The sequence below is a fragment of the Prunus mume genome, linkage group LG2 (genome assembly GCF_029339155.1).
Source record: "Prunus mume cultivar Tortuosa linkage group LG2, ASM2933915v1, whole genome shotgun sequence".
NCBI classification, from domain to species: domain Eukaryota; kingdom Viridiplantae; phylum Streptophyta; class Magnoliopsida; order Rosales; family Rosaceae; genus Prunus; species Prunus mume.
Window position 1 is genome coordinate 37,567,255 of NC_142699.1, and position 23,026 is coordinate 37,590,280.

General features: G+C 37.4%; 4 protein-coding genes across 9 annotated transcripts; 3 read left to right on the top strand and 1 right to left on the bottom strand.

Moving 5' to 3' along the window:
- Nucleotides 1-945: 945 nt before the first annotated feature.
- LOC103322815 (uncharacterized) lies at nucleotides 946-1,891 on the top strand. Its single transcript, XM_008224755.2, has 2 exons — nucleotides 946-1,185; nucleotides 1,330-1,891. The coding sequence occupies exons 1-2, from the start codon at nucleotides 1,072-1,074 to the stop codon at nucleotides 1,573-1,575; spliced, it is 360 nt and encodes a 119-aa protein (XP_008222977.1). The 5' UTR covers nucleotides 946-1,071; the 3' UTR covers nucleotides 1,576-1,891.
- Nucleotides 1,892-4,303: 2,412 nt separating this feature from the next.
- PRXIIF (peroxiredoxin IIF) lies at nucleotides 4,304-6,237 on the top strand. 2 transcript variants are annotated; one of them, XM_008224754.3, is made up of 5 exons: nucleotides 4,306-4,644; nucleotides 4,753-4,782; nucleotides 5,025-5,183; nucleotides 5,722-5,816; nucleotides 5,967-6,237. In XM_008224754.3, exons 1-5 carry the CDS (start codon nucleotides 4,429-4,431, stop codon nucleotides 6,070-6,072), a joined length of 606 nt encoding a protein of 201 aa, XP_008222976.2. In that variant the 5' UTR covers nucleotides 4,306-4,428; the 3' UTR covers nucleotides 6,073-6,237. The 2 variants fall into 2 exon arrangements, with proteins under 2 accessions (XP_088902994.1, XP_008222976.2); XM_089046868.1 differs by lacking the exon at nucleotides 4,753-4,782 and having other exon boundaries at nucleotides 4,304-4,644.
- Nucleotides 6,238-7,487: 1,250 nt separating this feature from the next.
- RHF1A (RING-H2 group F1A) lies at nucleotides 7,488-10,963 on the bottom strand. The gene is made up of 8 exons (XM_008224753.2): nucleotides 10,588-10,963; nucleotides 9,733-9,779; nucleotides 9,522-9,584; nucleotides 9,328-9,439; nucleotides 8,918-9,234; nucleotides 8,506-8,613; nucleotides 8,056-8,413; nucleotides 7,488-7,835 (listed from the first exon to the last, which is right to left on the bottom strand). Exons 1-8 carry the CDS (start codon nucleotides 10,729-10,731, stop codon nucleotides 7,824-7,826), a joined length of 1,161 nt encoding a protein of 386 aa, XP_008222975.1. The 5' UTR covers nucleotides 10,732-10,963; the 3' UTR covers nucleotides 7,488-7,823.
- Nucleotides 10,964-19,542: 8,579 nt separating this feature from the next.
- Nucleotides 19,543-22,754, top strand: LOC103322811 (P-loop containing nucleoside triphosphate hydrolases superfamily protein). Of its 5 annotated transcripts, none has more exons than XM_008224750.2 (9): nucleotides 19,546-20,015; nucleotides 20,106-20,219; nucleotides 20,347-20,469; nucleotides 20,612-20,716; nucleotides 20,906-21,061; nucleotides 21,167-21,235; nucleotides 21,346-21,435; nucleotides 21,740-21,880; nucleotides 22,344-22,754. In XM_008224750.2, the coding sequence occupies exons 1-9, from the start codon at nucleotides 19,656-19,658 to the stop codon at nucleotides 22,344-22,346; spliced, it is 1,161 nt and encodes a 386-aa protein (XP_008222972.2). In that variant the 5' UTR covers nucleotides 19,546-19,655; the 3' UTR covers nucleotides 22,347-22,754. The 5 variants fall into 5 exon arrangements, with proteins under 5 accessions (XP_088902996.1, XP_008222972.2, XP_088902995.1 ...); XM_008224749.3 differs by having other exon boundaries at nucleotides 19,550-20,015; nucleotides 22,340-22,754; XM_089046871.1 differs by having other exon boundaries at nucleotides 19,621-20,015; nucleotides 20,110-20,219; nucleotides 22,340-22,754.
- Nucleotides 22,755-23,026: the final 272 nt, after the last annotated feature.

The following is a 23,026-nucleotide window of genomic DNA, read 5'->3' on the forward strand; positions in this document are numbered from 1 at the left end:
AAGAACACAAAAGATCAAATTTATCTGGTAACAAGTCTATTTTTCTACTTGTGATTGCTGGCCCACACTCTACCAGATGCTTGCCAAAGATTTACAGTCTGCATAATGAATCTGACCAACATGTTGCTGCTTAACCATGGTGAACCAAGGGGTGCTCTTTGCACCCTTGGTGGTTGATTTTCTGCATACACATAATTCTCCTTTCATTTTGTACCCATCACTTTTGTTTTTTCCTTTTCTTTTTCTGTCTTATTCAAGGAATGCATCTGAGATTGGAATTAAGGCATCCTTCAAATTATATATTTTCTAGATATGACTGTTGTGTTTGACAAAGATTTACAGTCTTGCAAGTTGAGTCTGAGCAACATGTTTTCCAACAATGGTGAGGTGCTATTTGCACCCTTGGCAGACATCATGCTCCTTTCATTTTCAAAAGTACCCATCACTTTTGTTATTTTGATTGATTTTTTTATTTTCTATTTCTGGCTTATGCAAGGTATGAATCTGAGAGTGAAAAATAGTTTCTCCCCTAACTGAAAATCTCTACTTCATCTAGATCCTTCAAAGAAAACTACACTATAATATGTACCATGTTTACATATGGACTATTTGTGGATCTTGAAACATACACTTGTTCTTTTTTAGGAAATATGGATGAGAGGAAGAGAACTCATTTACAACCAAGTGTGTAAGTTGCTAGAGATTTTGAGTCTATCTTGGATGGGATATCTGAGTGTGGGTTGTGTTGCCTGCTGTTCCACATCTCTTTGGGGCAACTGGATAATATGATGACACACTACATGATTCTTGTAGGGCCCAGTGGGACTTAAAAACAGATAGGCCAACTGCCATTCAGACCCCACCATTCCCACATGGCTGCACAAGCCATGTGTAGTGGGACTTAACCAACCCATCCCCTGCTTTCTCCTATTTAAAATCAGACTGATTCCCATAGATTTGAAGAGAGTTAGATTGGAAGACTTCAAACCCCTCCTCACTTAGTCTGCTTTACACAGACAGACAACAAACACTACCCAATATCTAGATTAAGAAGAAGATCTGGAAGTAACCATGGAAAAGCTTGAAGATGACTTGTTCTTTGCAGACTTAACTAGGCAAATCTCTCTGCTAATTATGGATGATGATGAGGACCCTGTTGCAACTTGCCCTTCAGTTTCTCTTCAGGTACATACATACACACATCATTTTCATTATTCCATTTCTTCATGCATTTACTTATCATATTTGAGTTTCAGTTTTTATATGGTTCTTGTAGGTTTGTTTTGAAACAACATCACATGTATTAATTAACTGTGCTTCAATTTTCAGGCTTTCTCCTGTGCAATCCATCATCCACCTGCACAACCTACTTTTCTGTATGAACAATCCCGCAGAAGAGAAACCAAAGGAACAGGGGTTTTTATCCCCCAGTCATCTCAGCCAAGAAGAAAGCACAGGCAGGGAAGGTTTGCGTCATACAACACAAAATCCCATAGATCATCACAAGCTGATCATCACAAAAGGATGGTTTCCCAAGTATCTTCTGACTGTGCTTTTAGACCCAAAAATGGATGAGATTATAACCTCATCATGAAGTGTACAATGCAATAAAATTTCTACAGATGAGCCCCTTTGCCCAACATGGGCAAGGCAAGGGTTTTATGATGCTACTATTTTATGTTATGGTGGTGATATATACATGTATGGCAAGGCAAGGAAAAGCTATATATTTTGTTCCTTACTCTGTCAAGGGGAGGCTTACCAAAGGTTTGTACCCTTAGAATTGTGGACATGTATGGGGATTGCTAGGTCGGATATAGGATGAACTTTTCTAATTCATTAGATTGATTCTATTAATTAAATTGTTTTATTCAAATTTTATTTCAATAAATGACTAATAAGTCAATAATGTAATTAATTTACTTGTCCAAAATGGGATTATCTTAAATTGATTGAAGGCAGCAGAACTAGTAGATCTTAATTAATTTCTTATGAGAGTTACAGTGTTCTGCTTTTGAAGAACAAGTAGTTTGATGTTTGACATCAAACCAAGTGGCCCCAGTTACTGAGCATAAATCCAACTGGGGAAAGAAGAAATCTTGGAGAAAGTTTGAGCTGCAAGATACAGAAAACAAACTTTGTTAGCTTGCTGGATCTGAAATTGGAAGAAAATATCTTGGTTTTGTTTTAATTCAAGGAATAATGAGAAGAAGAAAAAAAAAAAAAAAGATGTGACAGCATGTGAGCAATTTGGCTGGTTGCAAATCAACCTAATGGAAAGCTATTCATTACGTATCAACATAGCTCTTGTTTAATATGGGAATCTACTAGGACCGTTGGCAGGGGAGCTGCATCATTGCAGGCATCAACTTTCAAATTTCTCTTTAATCATAACATAATTGGTCACTTATCTCTTTTCTCTCTCTCAACTTTACATGATGTCTTGAGATCGATGTAGACTCGTTACAGAGTGTCTGATTGATGCATAATTACCAAATCCTACTCCCATACGGCACGAAAGTTTCGGTTATTTGTCATAAAATTAGAGCATCCAACTTAAAACGGATTGACAGCACCTGATTTTAGTTAAATTCCGAGACAAAATAGTAAGAAATGTGCAATGTAAAGTAATGCGTCGCATTGCCGACACAGGATTTACATTTTAAAATCTCTCTGAGTTTTGAAAAAAGAACAAAAACACATCAGACTCTTACTCAGCATGTCACTTTTATACAGTACTGCATGTACTTCACAAAGTGTGTTGCTTTCATTTTTGGAGGTCAATTTTTGAGTAGTTTTCTCTTTTGCACCATGGTTTTTTTAATCTGTATGATCGTTCTTTTTGTTATATATATATAGCTTATCAACTTCTCTGACGCTTCCTACTGGCAGCCCATCTGCCCACATGAGACCTTTCACTTTTGATGCAAACTGTGTCTGCTGATATGAACTGAGAGCTTCAGTAAACTAATGGCTTTCTTTTGAGTTTGCAAAAAAAAATGTTTTCAAACCTGTTGTTGGTGGAACAATAAAAAAGAATGAGTGCGATAAATTAAGTTGAAGGAAATAAGAACACTATTGTCAGGGAATATTTGCTTTGAAATTTCATTGAGATCTAGCTAGCACTTTCTTTTTTTCCTTTCCTTTTCTTTTCTTTCTTTTTGGGTTGGGGTGAGATTTATGATTTGAGATCAGAGATCTAGTAGCAGCACTTGCCCATCTGTGGTGGGATCATCAATGTGCCAAACTTTCAAACAATCGGTGAATAATTTAATGAACAGAATGAATCCTGTGGTTGCCCACCCACAGTTTGTGTCCATGTCTTAAAATTGAAAAGCTCATTTCAAAAGTGAACACCACACCAATTAGTCACAAGTCACAAGTCCTGAAGCATATCACGCAAGGAAAGAAAAAGAACTTTCATGTAACGGGGATGTTACTATGACAATATTACAAATTAATCGTATACTATCATATGAGAACATTGAAACACATGGTAATGCAAGACATACTAACATAAGCAAGTTTTTCTCCCAAATGAGAATGAGATAACGCAATAGCACTTAGAAAGGTGAGAAGAAAGATGAAACTCTAAACCACGTAAAATAGTGGCAAGAAAACAACATGTATATAGCTGCTTCATATTTCATGTCAATCTCTCTCAAAACCTTATAATCGTTGTAAAGGAGGAGGATAAAGGACAGATGTGACCACTACTTGGTGACTTGTCAACCAACAAATGTATGGTTAGGTCTTATAAATGGATCACGAGCCAATCCTCCAGTTCCATATTCTTTCAATAAACTGATTATATAAAAAATAACTTAAAATCCTATAAATAAATAAAAACATTAAAAAAAAATTATAATAGAAACATTTTTGCATAATTACAATATGAATACAACTATAACTATGTTGAGAGTCAATGAGGTCTAGTTTAGTGGAAAACGGCCTTAACTTGCAGACCAGAAATTTCATGTTTGAATTCCCACGACATCATAGTTATGTGTATGTGAGAAATCCTCATCCCCTGTGATAATTAGAAGTTGTGGCATTTGTTTTTAAAAATGTGTGATTAAAACCTTAAATTAATAATTAGGTGTTGGTATATATATATATATTATATACTGTTTTGGAGTTTTGGGTTTCATGTTTAAAATTTATGTTCAATATAGCCCATGCTAGCCCATAAAAATGAAATTATATTAGGTAATCCCGGACGTGACGACTCTAAGGCCTCAGCGCCAAGCCCAAGTGAGAAGGACTGTAAAGCCCGTTAGGATCCTCCGACAGACCGTAATTACCATCTGCCAATGCAATGAAATACAGCTACCACCGTCTCCTGAATTGTAGAACAACTTACAAACTACGAACCAACGAACCAACGAACCAGAGCTACCACTCGGAGAACACAGCAGCTGCGAAGCAATGGCGTCTACACTTCTGAAGCGAGCAAGCTACTCTGCAATGAAATCAGTGGCCGGAGGTTTCCAAATGGGAGCTCAATCAAGAGCCTACGCGGCGGTTGCAGCCGGAACTGACATAGTCTCGGCAGCACCTAATGTTTCCCTCCAGAAAGCTCGGACCTGGGACGAAGGCGTCTCCTCGAATTTTTCCACCACTCCTCTCAAAGACATTTTCAAGGTTTTTGTTTTTGATTTTGTATTTCTATTTACTTTACAATTAAGTAAATTGTCAAGCTCTTTGGAGGCTCAAATTTGTTGTCTTTTTTTGTGAAATTTTGTGTTTCAGGACAAGAAAGTCGTCATCTTTGGCCTCCCTGTAAGTTCCTCTCTCTATTTATATCATGGGTTTTTAATTTGATGTAGTGGTTACTGGTGGTTAGTTAGTGTTGCAGGTGCAATTTTTGTTTTTCACGTTTATACTGACATTGACAAGCCCCATTTAGTTTTAGCGAAACCCTAAAATATTGAATAAAATATGAATCAAAAGCATGAATTTCTGAATTCTAGATGTTCGTAGAAAGAGGAATTTACATGGGTTTTTTGTTTGCAATATGTCAGGGTGCCTTCACGGGCGTTTGTTCTCAGCAGCATGTGCCTAGTTACAAGAAGCAAATTGATAAGTTTAAGGCTAAAGGGATCGATTCTGTGATTTGCGTAGCTGTTAATGATCCATATGTTATGAATGGCTGGGCAAACAAACTTGAAGCCATAGATGCTGTAAGTTATTCCTTTTATTAAGTACCATCTTCTTATTTCCCAAAATAAGTATGTTTTTAATCTACACTGCTCTTAGTGACTTGAATTTCAAGCAAAAAGTATATAAATGGATGTCTTTCTTGCCTAGGTTGTAGATGCGGGGCCACTGGCCTCATGACTCATGGATCATCATTTCCAAAATCGTATTTTGAATTGTAGTTAATCATAGTCCTTGTACTGAGCAGTTATAATATATTTCATTTAATGGGTCTGTCTCAAGGATAACTTGGAGAACGATCAGGTTTTTTTAAAATCTTTCTGTGTGAAGTTTTCTTTTTTTAAATTGTCTCGAGTAATTTAAGAAAATAAGGGACCGGCCATCTTCGGCAGGCTAGGTCACATTTAAGTTTGATAACTGATTGTGCTTGTACACAGTTACATACTGCATTTGGAAATTCCTCCAAAGTCTAGCAATAGTGCGATTTGACGCAATAGTGAATTATTGTTTCCATGTAATTAGTGCAGCATCATTTTAATTATTTGTAATTTGGCTAAATAGATTGAGTTCTATGGGGACTTTGATGGGAGCTTCCACAAAAGCTTGGAATTGGATAAAGATCTCTCTGGTGCTTTGCTTGGACCTCGCTCTCAAAGGTATGATCACTAGTCGTTTTATCCACACCCTCCCCTTTTCTCTTACTTCTTTTAAGGGTCACCCTCCCTCGGTTTTATCCAGTCTGACAGTGTATACTATAGCCGTTAAAATTTCCCAGTTTTGAAGAAATTTGCTCTCTCATTATGCAGATGGTCGGCATATGTGGTTGACGGGAAGGTTAAAGTTCTAAATGTGGAGGAAGTCCCATCAGACTTCAAGGTTTCTGGAGGGGATGTTATTTTGGGACAGATCTAGAGCTACCTTAGTTTTGACGGAAATTAATAACTTCGTGCTGTTAAGATTTTGAATTTGAAACAATTACTCGAGAACCTCTGTAGTCTGTGCTGTTTGGAAATAAGTCGTGGACCTCTCTTTATGACCATGCTAGTTTAGCAAAGGCATAGTATAAATTTGCACTTACACGCCTGCTTCCACCATTGTGCCAAGATTTTGCCATTAACGTTTCCCTAGATTATCATACCATTGTCTACCGTTGTATCTTTTTGGACTTTGGGAGAGAGAGCAAATTAGTCTAGAATGGAATTATTCATTTTGAACAACAAAGAACGATTAATCAACGTTAAGGGCTTGTAGCTTTCTAGTGGTTAAGAGCAATTACCCATGCACCAAATGTCTTGTGTTCGAATCCCTCTCTTCCAATATCGCTTGCATATAATTATTGTGGCTGCTGCAGATTGGCAAAATGCCAATACTGAAAATCTAAGAAACCCGTGCGCTCTTTGGCCATTCTCTTGGCAATTCTCAATTGGAGTGATTAAAATTAGCACAGAAAAGGAGGTCGCTTTGCTGGTGGTGGTGTTCTAAAGGAGCTCTGGGCAGTAGGTTTGCTGCTAATCTTGGTTATGGTCAAGTCTTAGAAGCTGAGTTATGACATGAGAATCTATTTTGGGCTCAGAATTGCTTGGGATATGGGCTACAATGCAGCATTGCGGTGCGGCTTATCTATGAAGTTGTGGAAGATTTCATTCTCTTGCTACTATGTTTTTGGGATGCCAAGTTAGTTGTCTGTTCTATTCAAAGATTAGCTGACTTGGGTTTCTGTCTTGAGCTGGTCTCTCTACCCATTGTTTAATTTTGCGAAATAGGCGGCTTTGCCCCGGCTCCAATGTTTTATTCAACAATGCCCTCTTTTTGAAACTCATTCAAAAACACCCTCTATAAAGGCTACTTATTGCGCCCTTATCACCTTTTTATAACTCTTTTTTTTGGTTGTGTGAAATTCTTCTTCTTCTCTGCTCTCTCTTAAGTTAAGATGAAACCCCAAATTGCTTTATTCTTCACTTCTTCTTCTCTTCTATGCTATGCTCTATCTTAGATGAAACTCCAATTATGCATCTCTCTCTCCAACTGATTCCCAGCCCTAATTCCCAATTCTCCACATTCTTCTTTTCTTGGGTCCAAGGACCCATCTTCCTCATCCACACCATTAGCCACCGCCAACACCACCAACAGCAGCAGTAACTACAACAATTCAGCAGCGTCGTCCACCTCTGCTCGGGTCACAGTCAAGCCATCAATTGTTGAATAAAACATTAGAGCCAGGGGCAAAGCTGCCTATTTTCCTTTAATTTTTCGAATGGGGTTTCTAGCCCCTTTTTTCAACAAAAATAAGTTAAAATTTCAATAACGGGTATGAGAATTAAACAAGATTCAACAAAGAAGCAAAACACAGTATATTATAATAAAATAAGTTTAAACAGTTGACGGCCTGCGGCAACTGGCACAGAATTCCCCCAGAATCCCTTTAATACTAAGCAACAAAGGAAAAAAATTGTAGGGCAGGACAAATAACTCATCCATATGGAACTATGGTTTGTATTTCGCATAAATAGGCAATGCAGGACGCAAAACCAACCAGCAGCTTGGATCTTCGCATAACGTCACTTGCTGATATGCCTAATGCTTGAGAGGTAAAACATGTGCCTTACGCTTGAGAGTTAAGACAGAAACTATCAGTCGAGGAGCCAAATACAAACTTCATTGTATCAGTGTTCGCTCTGTGAGAAAAGCGGGTACAAGTTAGTCACATAATACAAAAGCAAATAAAGTTCGGATAAATGGGATGATTCTGCAAATTGTTGCTATTAATTTTGCTTCAAGGAGGGCGATGAGGATCAAAATCTTGTTCTTTCTATTTTTGAACATAGTTTCATATCTTCACTATTAATTACCAACTAATGAATGAAAAAAATGTTCCAAAATGTAAATTTATGATACCTGCGCAGAAGAAACTTCAACACCAACACGGCCTGGTGCAGCAACTGTGATGTGAGAGGGTCCATCTGAACTCTCATCAGCGATTCTCCCGCTACTTTTGTTACAAGACTGAACAATAACATTCTCTAGCACACCTTTTCCCTTGAAATTTGAAGTGCCTCCATTACAACCAGAAACTGGAGTGGGGGCTCCAGGTTTCTTTGGGGTAAGGTCTAGGCGCTCAAACATTCGTGCAACACCAGCAATTCCTGCACTCATCTCACGCTGAACTCCTTTGCTGAGCTCCTTGACTGAGTTGTTACGAGCAACTAGCTTCTCCTTAAAGCCTCGAGTGCTTCTAGAGATTGACTCTTTGTATCTTTCACAATCACCATATATGCATGTAAGTATTAAACAGATGAAAGGAGTAAACATCCACTTTGAAGTGAAGCATGGTAGTATAATTTCTACCTGGCTGAGGCAGCAGACAACTTGGATTTGATAGAATCAGGCAAATTGATCATCTCAGATGGGCTTTGTCTGCGTGGACCATCAGGTGATGACTGGCCATAAAGCACTCTAGAATAACAAAGAAGTGGTAAGCCACAGGAAGATGAAAAGGAGATGAATACAATACTGTGGACAATGGAGAAGATGAACCACGTCTAGATCATATACATGTGATGTAAGCAAGAACACTTAGCACTATATTGGTGCAAAATGCATTCCAGGTGATTAAGACAAAGCAGTTTATTGCTCTGACAACTAATTTTGAATTCGCGAGCTTCAGGGAACATATATCCACTTCTAGAGTATGTGGCACCAAAAAATAAATTCATGCACTTCCACATGAGGGAAATACTTTTTAGCCCTAGGTGCATACCTTGGTTTGTAAGGGACATCACTATTGGCGGCAGTGCTGCAGATAAAAGATGGTGGAGGTTGAATAACAGGTGGCCTTTGAGAAGTAGGTGAATCACCTCTGGGTGACCCATAACTTTGGCATTCTTCTGGAGACGTTGGGTATGTTTGCTGCATACCACTCCCATTTTCATGAGGGGAGAAAATAAAAACATGGGAAGGACCTAGGCCAGAAGATCTCTGTTTTTCCCGTCTGCGAATGTAACGAGCTCTGCTTGAAGCAGCAGCAAGATGCTGCATAATACGCTCATCCAAATCAGAGTCATCTGAGAAAGAGTCCTGAAAATTCAATTTTTTTCGTCAATGAAAGACCCGTTCTCAACGAAGAATAATTAAGCGTTACAAATTTATTATATGTCACTAAGATCTTACGTGCTCAACATCAAAGTCCTCATAGGAATGTTGAAAAGCCTGGGGGGCCATGGAAGATATTTTTCTGGACCTTGAGCGCCTCTCATTTTGTACAGCATCTAGAAGCCCTTGACTACACCACAAAATAATTAATTGGAACATAGCAGAAAGAAATCAAGAAGTGACGCATGCATGAATTTTAGAAGATTCCATACCAAGCAGGATCCTTCAAGACAAGTAACTGCCAACAAATTGGGCATTCTTTACTTCTTTGTGACCTAAAGGAAGATCAAGATCAATAAGAAAAAAAATCATTCTCACCAAAGAAATACTCAATCACAACTTACATGGCTGGAGGACAAAATTAAAGTATTACTTGGCAAGTTAAATAAGACAAAACCCATACATAAAGTAAATTGGGATTACCATTCTAAAATACAGTGAAGATGATATTCATGTTTGCAGCTGGTAATCTGAAACAAAAGAAATTCTAAGAGTTAACACTCAGTTTAACATCTGAACCTACGATTCACTGTAAGCTAGCTACAACACTTTCAGACAAAGCACGTATTTTGCAACAAGGGATGTCTAATATCCATCGTACGCTTCAGTGATCCTCTATACGATAGCCAGTTTTTGCAAAATAGAATGATCACAATCATCAGAGCACATCCTCATATCACCGATGACTTCTTTTTACAAGGAATAAATATTATTGTTGCCATACAATTAGCAAATAGAATGAAGTGCAAATGGGTCTCAAAAACACATTCCAAAACTAAGTGCATTCCTACCGTTTCATTTCCATTTAATCCCACAAATGAATCCTAAAGATTGAGTTGAAAAATAATCTATTTTACTCAAGCAGGGGAGGCGAAGACTAAATTTCAAATGCGTTTTGATAATAACATATCAAACCATGCATCCACAACAGAATTTCAAAGAAACACAAGATTACAGATTATCCCATATCGAATATTTTCCAGAGAAGCCAATGGAGCTTAAAATTATACTGAAAAACACATCCACCAAAACTGACAATAGATAGATCGCAGTTTATTTCAGCTACCAGAAAGAAGCAAACAATCAGCTAATAATTCAAAAGCAACTGTAAGAACATAAAATCAGAGTTTTTTCAACTGTGACAGTACCACATGTAATTTAAATTTCAACATTATGATCAGCACTACAAGACTGATACAGTGAGACTGTCAGTTGGGTATGCATAAACTACTGAGTTCTACAAAAATACATAAAAATTCAGTTATTAAAGGATCATACAGTGGCTGGGTCATCGCAGTTGAAAGGCTCAAGGCAGATACTGCAGGAGTCTTCATAGCTGTCATCAACAACATCTGGAGAAGAAAAAGATAGAGCTGAAACGGGTTTCGGATTCAGAGAAGAAGAGGGAGCGAAAGAGGCCATTTTGAACAGTGTACTAAGCGAGAGAACGTGGACACAGAGAACGGTACAGAAGGAGTGACTTTATGAAGGAGGAGAAGAATGATTGTGGATGAAGAAGAAGAAGAAAGGAACCCTAGAAAAGTGCTGCAAAGAGAGAATGAAAGAGTAAAGGGTCAAAGTAAAGAATTTTAGGAGGAGAAAGATGAAAAGTTCAGAAAACTCAGCAATTAAACCGATTCACACGCTTTGGTTTGATGGAATCAAAACTCAGTTCACATTTATATAATCTCTAAATTTCTTTTGATCTCTTTTTATCATTTGCTCCTTTACTTTTGGATTATTGTTGGCAAGGCAAGCCAGCAACCGCTAGTTTGCAGTTTTCTTACCAAAAACTAAACAAGAAATAAACTTTTTAGCCTTTAATGCCATTGCCAGGTTGAAGCCTTAAATATAATCAATAAGAAATATTCTCTACCAATTAGCAATTTTTATTTTTATTTTGTTGATACAACTAATATTCTACTTTAATCTAATCTAAACTACGAAAAGGGAGATTCAAATTCAGAGCAGAATACGGTGCACATCCGCTCTAGTCGACTTAACTAAGTCCACGTCTGCCTCTAACAATTAGCAATAATTTGGTTGAAAATCGTTTTTAGGTTTTATCAACTTTTTGCATTTTCCATCTAAATAAATTGAGCTAAAGTAAACTAAAGTCTGACAAAGAAATGACAAATGGCCAGGTACATCTCATGAAAAGTAAGTATGGTTTCTTTTATGCCATTATTGGTGAAATCTATAATCAAGTAGCACACCACCTAACTCATCAAAAGAAACAAAAGAAGGTGCATTACTTGAACTGAAAAATGCAACTTTCCTATACCTAAAGGAAAAAAAAATCGTAAAAAAATATAAAACACCTAATTCATGTAAGTTGTTGGCACATTCTAAATCAAAGTATTTTTTATATGAGGCTTTTTTAACTTTCTAACTATCCAAAGCAATATTTAAACTTGCATGACATGCGTTTTTGGGTGGCAAAACGAGATTTTTGCAAATAAGAAGCACTTTAGAAGAAATGCAGAAAAGTATAAGGGCCATAACGAAAAGGTCCAATTATGTTAGATTTGATTACAAGCTTCAATAGAACTCGTCATTGGATTGACCGTCCAACAACTCCACCCATACAGCTTCAAACTGACGTGGATCTCTCTACCGGCAAAAGGTCCCATTGGATTGATTTTGTAAGAGATGGAGATGTTGAGTGCAAATTGTTAGATAACACTTTGCTGATGATTTTTTTTCTTTTCTTTCTAACACACGATCAAGGTGTCATCATGGACGTATTCATGATTTTAAAATGAACTGGCCTGGATTTAGCTTATTAAAAAACTCGATTGCGCGAGCGAATTTCATTGATAACAAAAAATGATACACCTAATCAAAGGATATAATGAGTTATAAGTCAAACAATATGGGTAGAATATTTTTCAGATGTATTTCATTCTCCAAAAGGAGGTATTTATAATACAATGTTACAAACCCTAGTAGGGTTATACTAGGAAATAAGAAAAGTCATAATTACATAATATCTGTTCAAAAAGGAAACAAATTAAATCCTAATAGAATAAGAAAGAAATATCCTAATAAGACTAGGATATCTCGCCAACACTCCCCCTCAAGTTGGAGCAAAGATGTCACGCATGCCCAACTTGTCAAGCGAGTTGTGGAAGATACTAGTAGAAAGAGCCTTCGTAAGGACATCTGCTAACTGATACTCAGAACTAATTAATGGGAAGAAAACAATCTCCGCATCCAACTTTTCTTTAATGAAATTTCGATCAACCTCCACATGCTTTGTACGATCATGTTGTACAGAGTTATGAGCAATTGCAATCGCAGCCTTATTATTGCAATATAAATCCATAGGTTTCTTAGGCCCAAAGCCAAGATCTCTCAATAATCTCCTCAACCATAGTAACTCACATACACCATGGGCCATTCCACGATACTCGACCTCAGCATTAGATCGAGACACCACCTTTTGTTTCTTGCTTCTCTAAGTAACAAGATTACCACCAACAAACGTAAAATACCCAGACATAGAATGTCTATCAGTAGCCGAACCTACCCAATCAGCATCGGTGTATCCTTCAACATCTGTATGACCATACTTAGAAAACATTAACCCTTTTTCAGGAGTTACTTTCAGATACCTCAAGATGCGCATCACAACACCCATATGATCTTCACTAGGAGAATGCATAAACTGACTCACTACACTCACTGCATATGCAATGTCAGGACGTGTATGAGATAAATAAATCAATTTCCCCACAAGTCGTTGATAACGCTCTTTATCTGTAGGGACTTGATTAGAATACAACCCCAACTTATGATTCTGTTCACTATGGGTATCAATTGGTTTACAATCTAACATTCCAGTCTCTGCAAGTAAATCCAAAATATATTTTCTTTGAGACAGAAAAATACCATGTTTAGATCTAGTAACTTCAATCCCAAGAAAGTACTTCAAATTACCCAATGACTTCATCTCAAACTCGGAAGCCAGATACTTCTGAAGATTTTGCATTTCTGCCTGATCATCTCCAGTCACAATCATATCATCAACATAAATAATTAAAGCTGTCAATTTACCTTTATGACGCTTTAGAAACAAAGTATGGTCTGAGTTACTCTGTAAATACCCAAATTTCTTCATAGATACTGCAAATCTCCCAAACCACGCTCATGGGGACTGCTTTAATCCATATAAAGACTTCCGTAGCTTACACACAACACCCTCCTTAGAGGTTACAGGAATACCAGGAGGGAGATCCATATAAATCTCCTCTTTGAGGTCACCATGTAGAAATGCATTTTTGACATCGAATTGTAATAAGGGCCAGTTGCGGTTAGTAGCCAAGGACAATAGTACACGCACATTATTGAGCTTTGCCACTGGAGCAAAAGTCTCCAAATAATCCACTCCATAGGTCTGAGTATAACCCTTTGCTACCAATCTAGCCTTGTAACAGTCAATGGAACCATCAGCTTTATACTTCAAAGTAAACACCCATCTGCATCCAACAACTTTCTTCCCTCGTGGCAAAGGAACTAAATCCCATGTTTTATTCTTGTTCAAGGCATTCCATTTCAACATTCATGGCATCCATCCATTTTGGGTTAGATAAAGCATCCTGCAGCTTAGTTGGCACACATACATTACATAATTGACACAAATATGATGCATATGACTTAGACAAACGATGAGTTGACACAAAATGGCTAATAGGATACTTAGACTTGGCATGTATATCAGAAGAATATTGTACTTTAGGTTTCCCACGAGTGGTTCGTGGGGGTAACTGATAAGTTGACACAGGTAGATCATTAAAAATTACCTCACTTGATTCACTATCATGAGTATATTGGGGCAATGGCAAGGCAGAAGGGGGTATTACATCAAACTCATCCATACAAGAATCACTGTCATTATTTTTCAAATACAGAGATTGGTCACTTGCTTCAGTGACACCGAGAGCACCTGCTTCATCTCCAGATATGGGCGACTGATCGAGTTCCAAAGGGCGATCAATAGTTTCTTCACAGGGACCACAAGTTTCGTCTTCATATATGGGTGACCGGTCACTTGCTTCAGTGCGACAGGTCGTTTCCTTCCTAAGAGTAACATCTTCAAACACATCATTATCCAATCCAAGACTCTCCAATTCACTCCCCATCTCCCACTGAATTGGAGAGGAGGGAGATACATAATATGACACTTCTTCATAGAAAGTCACGTCCAAAGTAACATGCACCTTCTGAGTAGGTGGATGATAGCACTTATAACCTTTCTAAGTAGACGAGTAACCAATAAAAACACATCGCAGATCACAAGGATTAAGTTTACTCCGTTGATGAGAGTAGACATGAACATAGGCAACACACCCAAAGACTTTAGGGGGCAACTTGAAGACTTAGACAGGGGAAACATGGTCACCAAACACATCATGTGGAGTCTTGAAATTAAGAACCCGGCTAAGTGTACGATTAATCAAATAGGCAGCAGATAAAACAGCATGCCCCCAAAGATGATGGGGAACAAACATGTCCAACATAAGGGAGCGGGCAACTTCAAGTAACTGATGATTCTTGTGTTCAAACACACCATTCTGCTGAGGAGTAAATGAGGTTGTCGTTTGGTGAATAATACCTTGAGCATGGAAGAAAGATGCCAAAGTGTTATTCACATATTCGCCTTCGTTATCAGTCCGGAATACTTTGACCTGAGCATAAATCGAGTAGATACCATAGTACAGAACTCTGGAAGGATGAAAGCAACATCATGTTTATTTTTCAGTAAGAAAACCAAAGTAAGTCGGGTACAATCATCAATAAATGTGACGAACCAACGAAATCCGTTCAAAGTAACGCGAGCGGACCCCACACATCAGAATGCACTAAATCAAAAGGTTTTACAGCTTTACTTCACTCAAAGGAAACACAGTGCGATGACTCTTGGCCAAAATACATGTCTCACACTTAAAACTTGACTCATCACAAGAGCAGAATAAAGATGAAAACATACGCTTAAGGTAGCCAAATGACAGGTGTCCCAAGCGACGATGCCATAACCAAATTTGTTGTTTGTCTTTGACACTGCAACTTTGAACAGTATTAACGACACGATCACGAACTGGTGCAAAAGGCAATGTCAAATAATATAACCCCTATCCGTTTACCATGCTCAATCGTCTCGTGAGTCTTGAGATCCTGAAAAGAGCAATGCGTAGGATAGAAAGTAGCAGAAGCATTAAGTGTATCAAGTAATCGACCAACAGATAACAAGTTACAATAGATATTGGGAACTAGTAACGCACGAGATAAGGACAAAGTAGGAGTGAGAGAGATTGTGCCCTTACCAGTAATTGGAGAGGGCAAGCCATTAGCACTAGTTATGTATGGGTCACGGGTGTTACTAGACAACTCATCAAAAAATTTAGCATCATAAGTCATATGATCAGAAGCACCAGTGTCAATTATCCAAGTATTGGAGCCGACTGAATAGAATCAGAGACACACAAATTTGTAGAGGTAACAGCAACAGCACCAACAATGGAGTTATCACCCATGATTGCAGCAGAAATTCAACAGATTACGGCAGAGTATACAGCAGAGAGGCACAACGGCAGATGCACGAAGACAAGCACGAACACAATAAAGTACACAACGAAACACAGCAAAGGCACAAATACGGCAGATGCACGAAGACAGGAATGACACGAACACAGTAAATGCACGAACACTACAACACGACACGCAAACCCAGGAGGGCACACACGGCACATGTAGAGAAAAAAAGGGATAGAACACGGGTGGGCACAACACACAGGTTACCAGAAAAGTAGGCTCTGATGCCAAGTCAAACAATATGGGTAGAATATTTTTCAGATGTATTTCATTCTCCGAAAGGAGGTATTTATAATACAAGGTTACAAACCCTAGTAGGGTTATACTAGGAAATAAGAAAAGTCCTAATTACATAATATCTATACAAAAAGGAAACAAATAAAATCCTAATGGAATAAGAAAGAAATATCCTAATAAGACTAGTATATCTCGCCAACATTATATACCTCAAAATGCATCTAATATATAAAATAGAAACTAATTAAAAAAATAACAATAAATAAACATGCAATGCAATCACAATATAAAAGATAAAACTAGGTAAGAAAAAAAAAAGATAAAACTATTTAAGTTGCACCTTTTAAGGCTTCAAAGAGTTAATATCACCAATTAGAAAGATTCTCCAATAAATATTTTATGTTAAGAGCATCCACCATGAGCTTCCTAAACAACCTTCTTAGACAAATTTTAGGGAGGAATTTGAAAAATACAACTCTGAGTATTTCAAACCTTAAATTAATGCTAACTATTTTTTATATTATTTTTTAATAGAGATAGACCAATTAAAAAAGAGTTATAGCATTTATGACTTCATAAATTAGAGAGCATGATTGGAGTTTAAATTTTATAGAGAGCTCCTAAAATAACTTTTATATGTTTTTAGCTAAAATTTAACTAAGAAATAGAGAGCATGATTGTGGATACTTAGGATTGGTTACATACTTCTAATCTTGGTTGTTGAATTGCATTCATTAAAGGGGGTGTATTCAATTGTGATTTTAATGGATTGTTTTGAAGCTTAAAAGTACGGCGATATTCAATTAGGATTTTTAAGTAATCAACAAAAATTTGGTGGTATTCAATTAGGATTTTTAAATAATCAATACAAATTCGGTGGTATTCAATTAGGACTTTTAAAAGATAAGAAAAAGTATCGGGATATTCAAAAACTTACTAATTTTGATGTATTTCATTAAATGATGTATTGTGTGAGACTTTTGAGTGTGTGATATACATACCAAATCACATAACAAATCTCATCTTCCTATGCATCATTCTCATATATGCTCTCATACTTTTTTTTGCCCACTATTTTTATATGCTTTCGACTGTACATAAAAAAAATATTTCATAAAAGAGACGATAAGAAACATTAACAAGAAAGATGATATTGCCTCTTCTGGAGCTAATAGGCATTTTCAAGAGCTCTTCTTTCCTTGTAGACAAGCTTATTTGGAGCAAAACTATATTTTCGATACTTTTTTTTTTAGAATCTCCTGCTCATTGTAGACATTTCCTCGCAAGGAGTTACAGCCCTTCACAACTCTACTGGTGTGCCCACAAGTTGCTTGATCTAATGCCTCAAAGAGGCTTTTTTTAAAATAAAAAAATTTATGCGTAGCTGCTGCACATACAACGCACATGGCTAAATATTTTTTCTAATTCCCTATCCCAAAACGTTTGGGACCAGGACAAAACAAAAAAAGAAAGAAAAAGCCTTACCCACAATCTAGAAGAAACGTTGATAAGCTGCAAGGTGTTTTTTTCACTCCACAGTTTTGGTCCAAGCTTTGACAAAAACTAGGAGTAGTCATGGGGTTGGGCTAGGAGTTTTCAGTACGTTTCTTTATTTTGTATTTATGGTGCAATCTGTTTTACATTAGATGTTGGTGGTTTTGGATGTAGCTTCTAGCCTCTGCTTATGCTTTTATATTTCTATTGTTGGTTTCTCAGTTGTGTTGTGTTTTTTTAACGTATTCATTATAGTCATGTGTGGCTATGTTGGGAGTTACATTGTTGATGTCGGTGTACTCTTCTTGGACTAACCTTTGATGGTTATTATGCTTCCATCTTTATATTAACCCTAAAAATTGGGTATATTCCTTTAGGTTATGTATTTAGGTGAATGATGATGGGTGGTAGAATTCAAGCTTGTATAGAAATATACGTAAAATCATGTAATTGCAATATATTAAAATCATAAGTAAAATCTTAAGTGAATTAAAATCATAAGTAAAATTATGTAATTGCAATCTATCAAAATCATGAGTAAAATCATATAATTACAAATCCGGCTGAAATCCATTACATTAAAATCATGTAATTACAATCTATTAAAATCTCAATTGAATACACCCCCCAATGTGTTGGTAGTTTCTTATATACAATTCAACGGCCGAAATTAGAAGTGTGTAATCAATTCTTAACTTAAATGCTTATTGGAGAATGTCATCACTAATTATTATTCAAATGAATATTTAATTACATGTTTTTTTTTTTCCTGTTAAGACTACATGTTTTTTTTTTCCTGTTAAGACTACATGTTTTTTTCCATGTGCTGCGCGACTGCCCCTTTGCCCGTTGCTGCTGGCTCAGTTCGTCTCTAAGCTCTTTGCGTAATTTGGAGAGGCTACCATCAGTTTGGGAATGGGTTAGCCACTATATCAGATCGTTAACCCTTGCTGATCTTGATCTATTCTTCATGATAGGCTGGTCAATATGGGAACAACGGAATGGCTTGCTGTGGAAAAATAAAAGCTCATGCCCAAGCCTGGTAGGCCTTGTTGCACGCAATAGGCTTCTTGAGTTTGTCCAAATTAATGGGTATGGTGGGACATCTTGTTCCACCCGTGATCAGGTCCAACGGTGGACTAAGCCTCCCATGAGCTTTTTCAAAATCAATGTGGACGGAGCATGGAATGCAGATACCAAATCAGGTGGGGTTGGAGTGGTGGTTCGTGATTCAACAGGGGCTTTCATTGCAGGAAGGGCTCGGAAGTTTGATAATGTTTTTTCAGCTTTACAAAGTGAGGCTTTGGCAGCACGAGAAGGTGTGCGGTTTTGGCGGCTGAAAGGGGTTTAACTAATATATGTTTTGAGAGTGATTCTCTCCAGATCGTTATGGCACTTGGATGTTCATCTTTGAATAGATCTTTCATTGGCCCTATCTTAGAAGACTCTAAGTTTTTGTTGTTACAGATGACTGGAGAAGGCTTTACCCATGTCCGTCGGACTGCAAATGAGGTTGCACACCGCATTGCTCGCTCTGCTTTACACATTGGAACAATTATCTCTTGGTTCGAGGAACCTCCAGATTTCCTAGTTGATGTTTTATTTGAGGATTGTAACAAGTAGTTTTTACGGGTATGTTCCTAGGGGGACGGGGAGGGGGGTACTCTATCAGTGGTTAGGTTCCTACTCCTACTTGCAGTTGAGCAGGTAAGGCTACTCAGTTAGACTGACGACCGAGCTCATATGTGTAGAGAAGCTCGCCTAATCCCTGATGACATTGCCCAATTTTTGTACTATTTATGCTTCCCTTTAATAAAATCCTATAGCTATTCTCTCAAAAACAGAGTCAAAATAATTTCTATCTGATCTTGAGATTATTGGTATGCGACAAGTCATTGACATTTTCTATCAGGCTAGCCACGTTGGTTTCATAATTACTTTGGCATGCGCATGCCTATATAATCGAAGAGATAATGACGCTAAAATAGTCTGAACTGAGAGACTGGAGTGTTGCTCTGTCAATGGCAACGGCTACACTTTCAGCTACTCAGCTTCTCCCTCTGTCACTTCCTAAACCCTCTCAAAAACCCCGTCATGCCAATTTTCCCTTTCAATCCCTAAATCCTAGCCCTAGACTCTTCTCCTCCAATGGCTTCGTATCCAACTGTAGCCCAATACAGGCACTTCTGAACTCCACACCTATCACCACCGAAGCTGGCTCCGAACCAGAACCCTTCACCCTCCGCCAAATTTGCCAATCCCACGTGCCCGACCACGTGCTCTGCAGAATGGAGGAACTGGGATTCGTTGTACCAACGCCCGTACAACGGCAAGCTCTGCCGACGCTGTTCTCGGGCCGCGATTGTATTCTTCACGCGCAGGTCAAATTCGTATACCCTTTGAATTTTTAGATGTTTTAGGTGTGTTTTTGTAACCAAGTTTGAATCTTGCCGTGGATTTTGGTCCTCTAGACAGGTTCTGGGAAGACGCTGACATACCTGCTTTTGGTGTTTTCTATTGTGAACGCTCGAAGATCAGCTGTTCAAGCTCTTATTGTGGTGCCCACTAGGGAACTTGGCATGCAAGTAAGACTTTAAGACTTTGATTCTCTTTTGCAATTTTACAATGGTTGTATTTGCATCGTATGGTATGATATGGTTATGATCATGTCCTCTAAGTGAGTTGAACAAGATGACTCTATGTATGTGCAAGGTTACAAAGGTTGCTCGGATGTTGGCTACGAAGCCTAAGGAAGACGAATTGGAGCAGAAATCCTGTACTGTTATGGCTCTTTTAGATGGAGGAATGTTGATGAGGCACAAGAGTTGGTTAAAGGTGCTCAATTCTAGTCTATTTAGTTTTCTTTAAGTTTTTCTCCATTTATAGTTATGGACTAGATACTAACAATGTTAACATGATATCGAAAAGAAATATTGTACTTGTATGATGAGCTTTATTCGGTGGTTCAATCTTTCAGGCGGAGCCCCCTACTATTGTGGTGGCAACGATTGGGAGTTTGTGCCAAATGCTTGAGAAGCATATGATTAAGCTTGAAGCAATGCGAGTGCTGGTAATTGATGAGGTAAACCGGAACGCAATTTGGTGTTTAATTGTTCCTTAGCTATTTCTTGTGGCTTAGATTTTGAAATTTCAACTCTATATGGACTGGGACATTCTATGAGTAGAATGATAAGTTTTTTAAAAGGTTATTCAAGGTTGTCTGAAAATGATTCTTGAATAAACTAATGTCTTATATTCACTGTTTGGTTAGGTTGATTTCATGTTCAGTTCCAAACAAGTCAGTTCTCTTCGGAAGCTTTTGACTTCCTATTCGTCAATCAATACCCGTCAGACCCTTTTTGCCAGTGCTTCCATTCCTCAGCACAAAATCTTTTTAGATAAGTGTATACAGCAGAAATGGACCAAGGTTTGCTGATATAGTTCTTGTTTCCATGTCACCTTTATTTGGATTTCATACAATGCTGCCTCTAGTTTCTTGTATTTTGCATAACAGTATGTATGTACTTTACAGAATGATGCAATTCATGTCCATGTCAATCCAGTTGAGCCTATGCCATCATGTTTACATCATAGATTTGTGGTAAGAAAATTCTTAAAACATGTAATCTACTCCATTCTGTTTTCTGGTTTACCTGTCACTAGGAGCATCCATGTTCTTAATGATATTCTATTTCTGTTCATACTTAACAGATATGCCTAAAAAACAGAAGGCATGAGACCTTGTTGTCCTTGTTACAGTCTGATGCACCACAGTCTGCTATTGTTTTTGTTGGTGAGCAGGTTTGCATCACATATCCTTCTATGTGATTTTATTTTTCATGATCTTGTGCTGAAGCTGGGTTCAAATCTGATTTGAACTTAAGTATTTTGTAGTTGTATTAATTATTTACCCAGAAAGTAAACCTCTAATAAGATGTCACTTAGACATAGTTCATATATAACAAGGAATGAGTTAAAGATATGTATTTAAAACTTACAATCTGTAAGTTTTGATATAATATAAATTTGTTTTTTCTTGTTCCTTACAATTATATAGATGGGCTCTCCATTCTATTAATATATAAGTTTTTATCTATTTGGTCAGTCTGAGAAGTCAAAAAAGGCTGGAAATGCTCCGTCAGCAACTCTATTAATTAATTTCTTGAAGGCTTCATATGAGGGATATTCAGACATCCTCCTTTTGGAAGAAGACATGAATTTCAATTCACGGGCAGCTTCTCTGTCTGTAAGTTACATGTTTTTCTCTTTTGGTCTGAATCAGTAAATCATGTTCAATTCCGCTAAAGTAGTATTAGTTATATTTGATTGTTTTATGAATTTATAGTCATATGGGATCAACTTTGAGGCTACTCAAGTAATGCCATCTTTGGAAAAGCAGATGTATGATAAAGGCAGGTCTTAAAAATGTTAAAAATGGTCATTAGATTTTGAATTTTCAGATACGGGCAATTAATTCTTTGCAATTGTGTAGCTGAGGGGACAGACAAGTGATAGAAACTGAGATGGACACCCAAAGTGTTGGGTGTGAAGACCTCAAACAGAAATACATTTTCTGTTTTCAATATTCTGAGTTGCCTTTTAAAAGCATACAAAATTTCCAAATATGCTACCATTTACTATTGGTCTTTTGTATGCAATCCTTTTCATGTTGAAATCTTCTGATGGGTCTATTTACTTAACTTAGGAAGTGAGACAAGGAGGCAGCTATCTTCTTGTATCAACAGATATAGCGGCCAGAGGGCTTGACTTGCCAGAAACTACTCATATATACAACTATGATCTGCCAAGAACTGCTATTGATTATCTTCATCGAGCTGGAAGAACAGGTAGAAAACCGTTTTCAGACAAGAAATGCTCTGTTACAAGCATTATAATCTCAAAGGAGCGGTTTGTTTTGGAAAAATATGAAAACGAATTGATGTTTAACTGCGAAGAGCTAATTGTGTAGAATCAATGTTAATCTCAATCTGTATAGAATGCCCCTTCCTTTCAAGCTGTTTCAGTCCATTTTACTTTGAAATCCAGAGCTATGGTGGAATAAGTATCACTTTCCTTATGGAAGGAGGATCACACAATGAGAAAGGGGTAAAGTTAAAGAACAATTCTGTATGAGGAACCACAAAGTAATTACAAATGCTTTATATGACCAGAAAAATGGCCATAAAATGGTAATTGAACAGGGACAAGAATGTGAAATTCTGTACATGTTATGATTTTTGGATCGGCATTGCTTATCAATCGATGATGCTTTACAGCATTTGCTGACGTTCAATCAGTCCTTTTTTCTTAATCCTCAGGTTTCATAAAAAGTATAAATTTCTGCATCCTCAACATATACATTGTCTTAACTGTTGATGGACAAGATTGTCCT

What these genes read in the sequence shown, in the direction of transcription:
- LOC103322815 (XM_008224755.2), top strand. Translation starts at nt 1,072, where the DNA reads ATGGAAAAGCTTGAAGATGACTTGTTCTTTGCAGACTTAACTAGGCAA. An exon ending in GCCCTTCAGTTTCTCTTCAG is followed by an intron (nt 1,186 to 1,329) that starts GTACATACATAC and finishes TTCAATTTTCAG; the next exon opens with GCTTTCTCCTGTGCAATCCA.
- PRXIIF (XM_008224754.3), top strand. Translation starts at nt 4,429, where the DNA reads ATGGCGTCTACACTTCTGAAGCGAGCAAGCTACTCTGCAATGAAATCA. An exon ending in TCGTCATCTTTGGCCTCCCT is followed by an intron (nt 4,783 to 5,024) that starts GTAAGTTCCTCT and finishes GCAATATGTCAG; the next exon opens with GGTGCCTTCACGGGCGTTTG. An exon ending in CTTGGACCTCGCTCTCAAAG is followed by an intron (nt 5,817 to 5,966) that starts GTATGATCACTA and finishes CTCATTATGCAG; the next exon opens with ATGGTCGGCATATGTGGTTG.
- RHF1A (XM_008224753.2), bottom strand. Translation starts at nt 10,731, where the DNA reads ATGGCCTCTTTCGCTCCCTCTTCTTCTCTGAATCCGAAACCCGTTTCA. An exon ending in AGGACTTTGATGTTGAGCAC is followed by an intron (nt 9,235 to 9,327) that starts GTAAGATCTTAG and finishes TTGAATTTTCAG; the next exon opens with GACTCTTTCTCAGATGACTC. An exon ending in GATGTCCCTTACAAACCAAG is followed by an intron (nt 8,614 to 8,917) that starts GTATGCACCTAG and finishes TTGTTATTCTAG; the next exon opens with AGTGCTTTATGGCCAGTCAT.
- LOC103322811 (XM_008224749.3), top strand. Translation starts at nt 19,656, where the DNA reads ATGGCAACGGCTACACTTTCAGCTACTCAGCTTCTCCCTCTGTCACTT. An exon ending in GGCACAAGAGTTGGTTAAAG is followed by an intron (nt 20,470 to 20,611) that starts GTGCTCAATTCT and finishes TCAATCTTTCAG; the next exon opens with GCGGAGCCCCCTACTATTGT. An exon ending in TTGTTTTTGTTGGTGAGCAG is followed by an intron (nt 21,436 to 21,739) that starts GTTTGCATCACA and finishes CTATTTGGTCAG; the next exon opens with TCTGAGAAGTCAAAAAAGGC.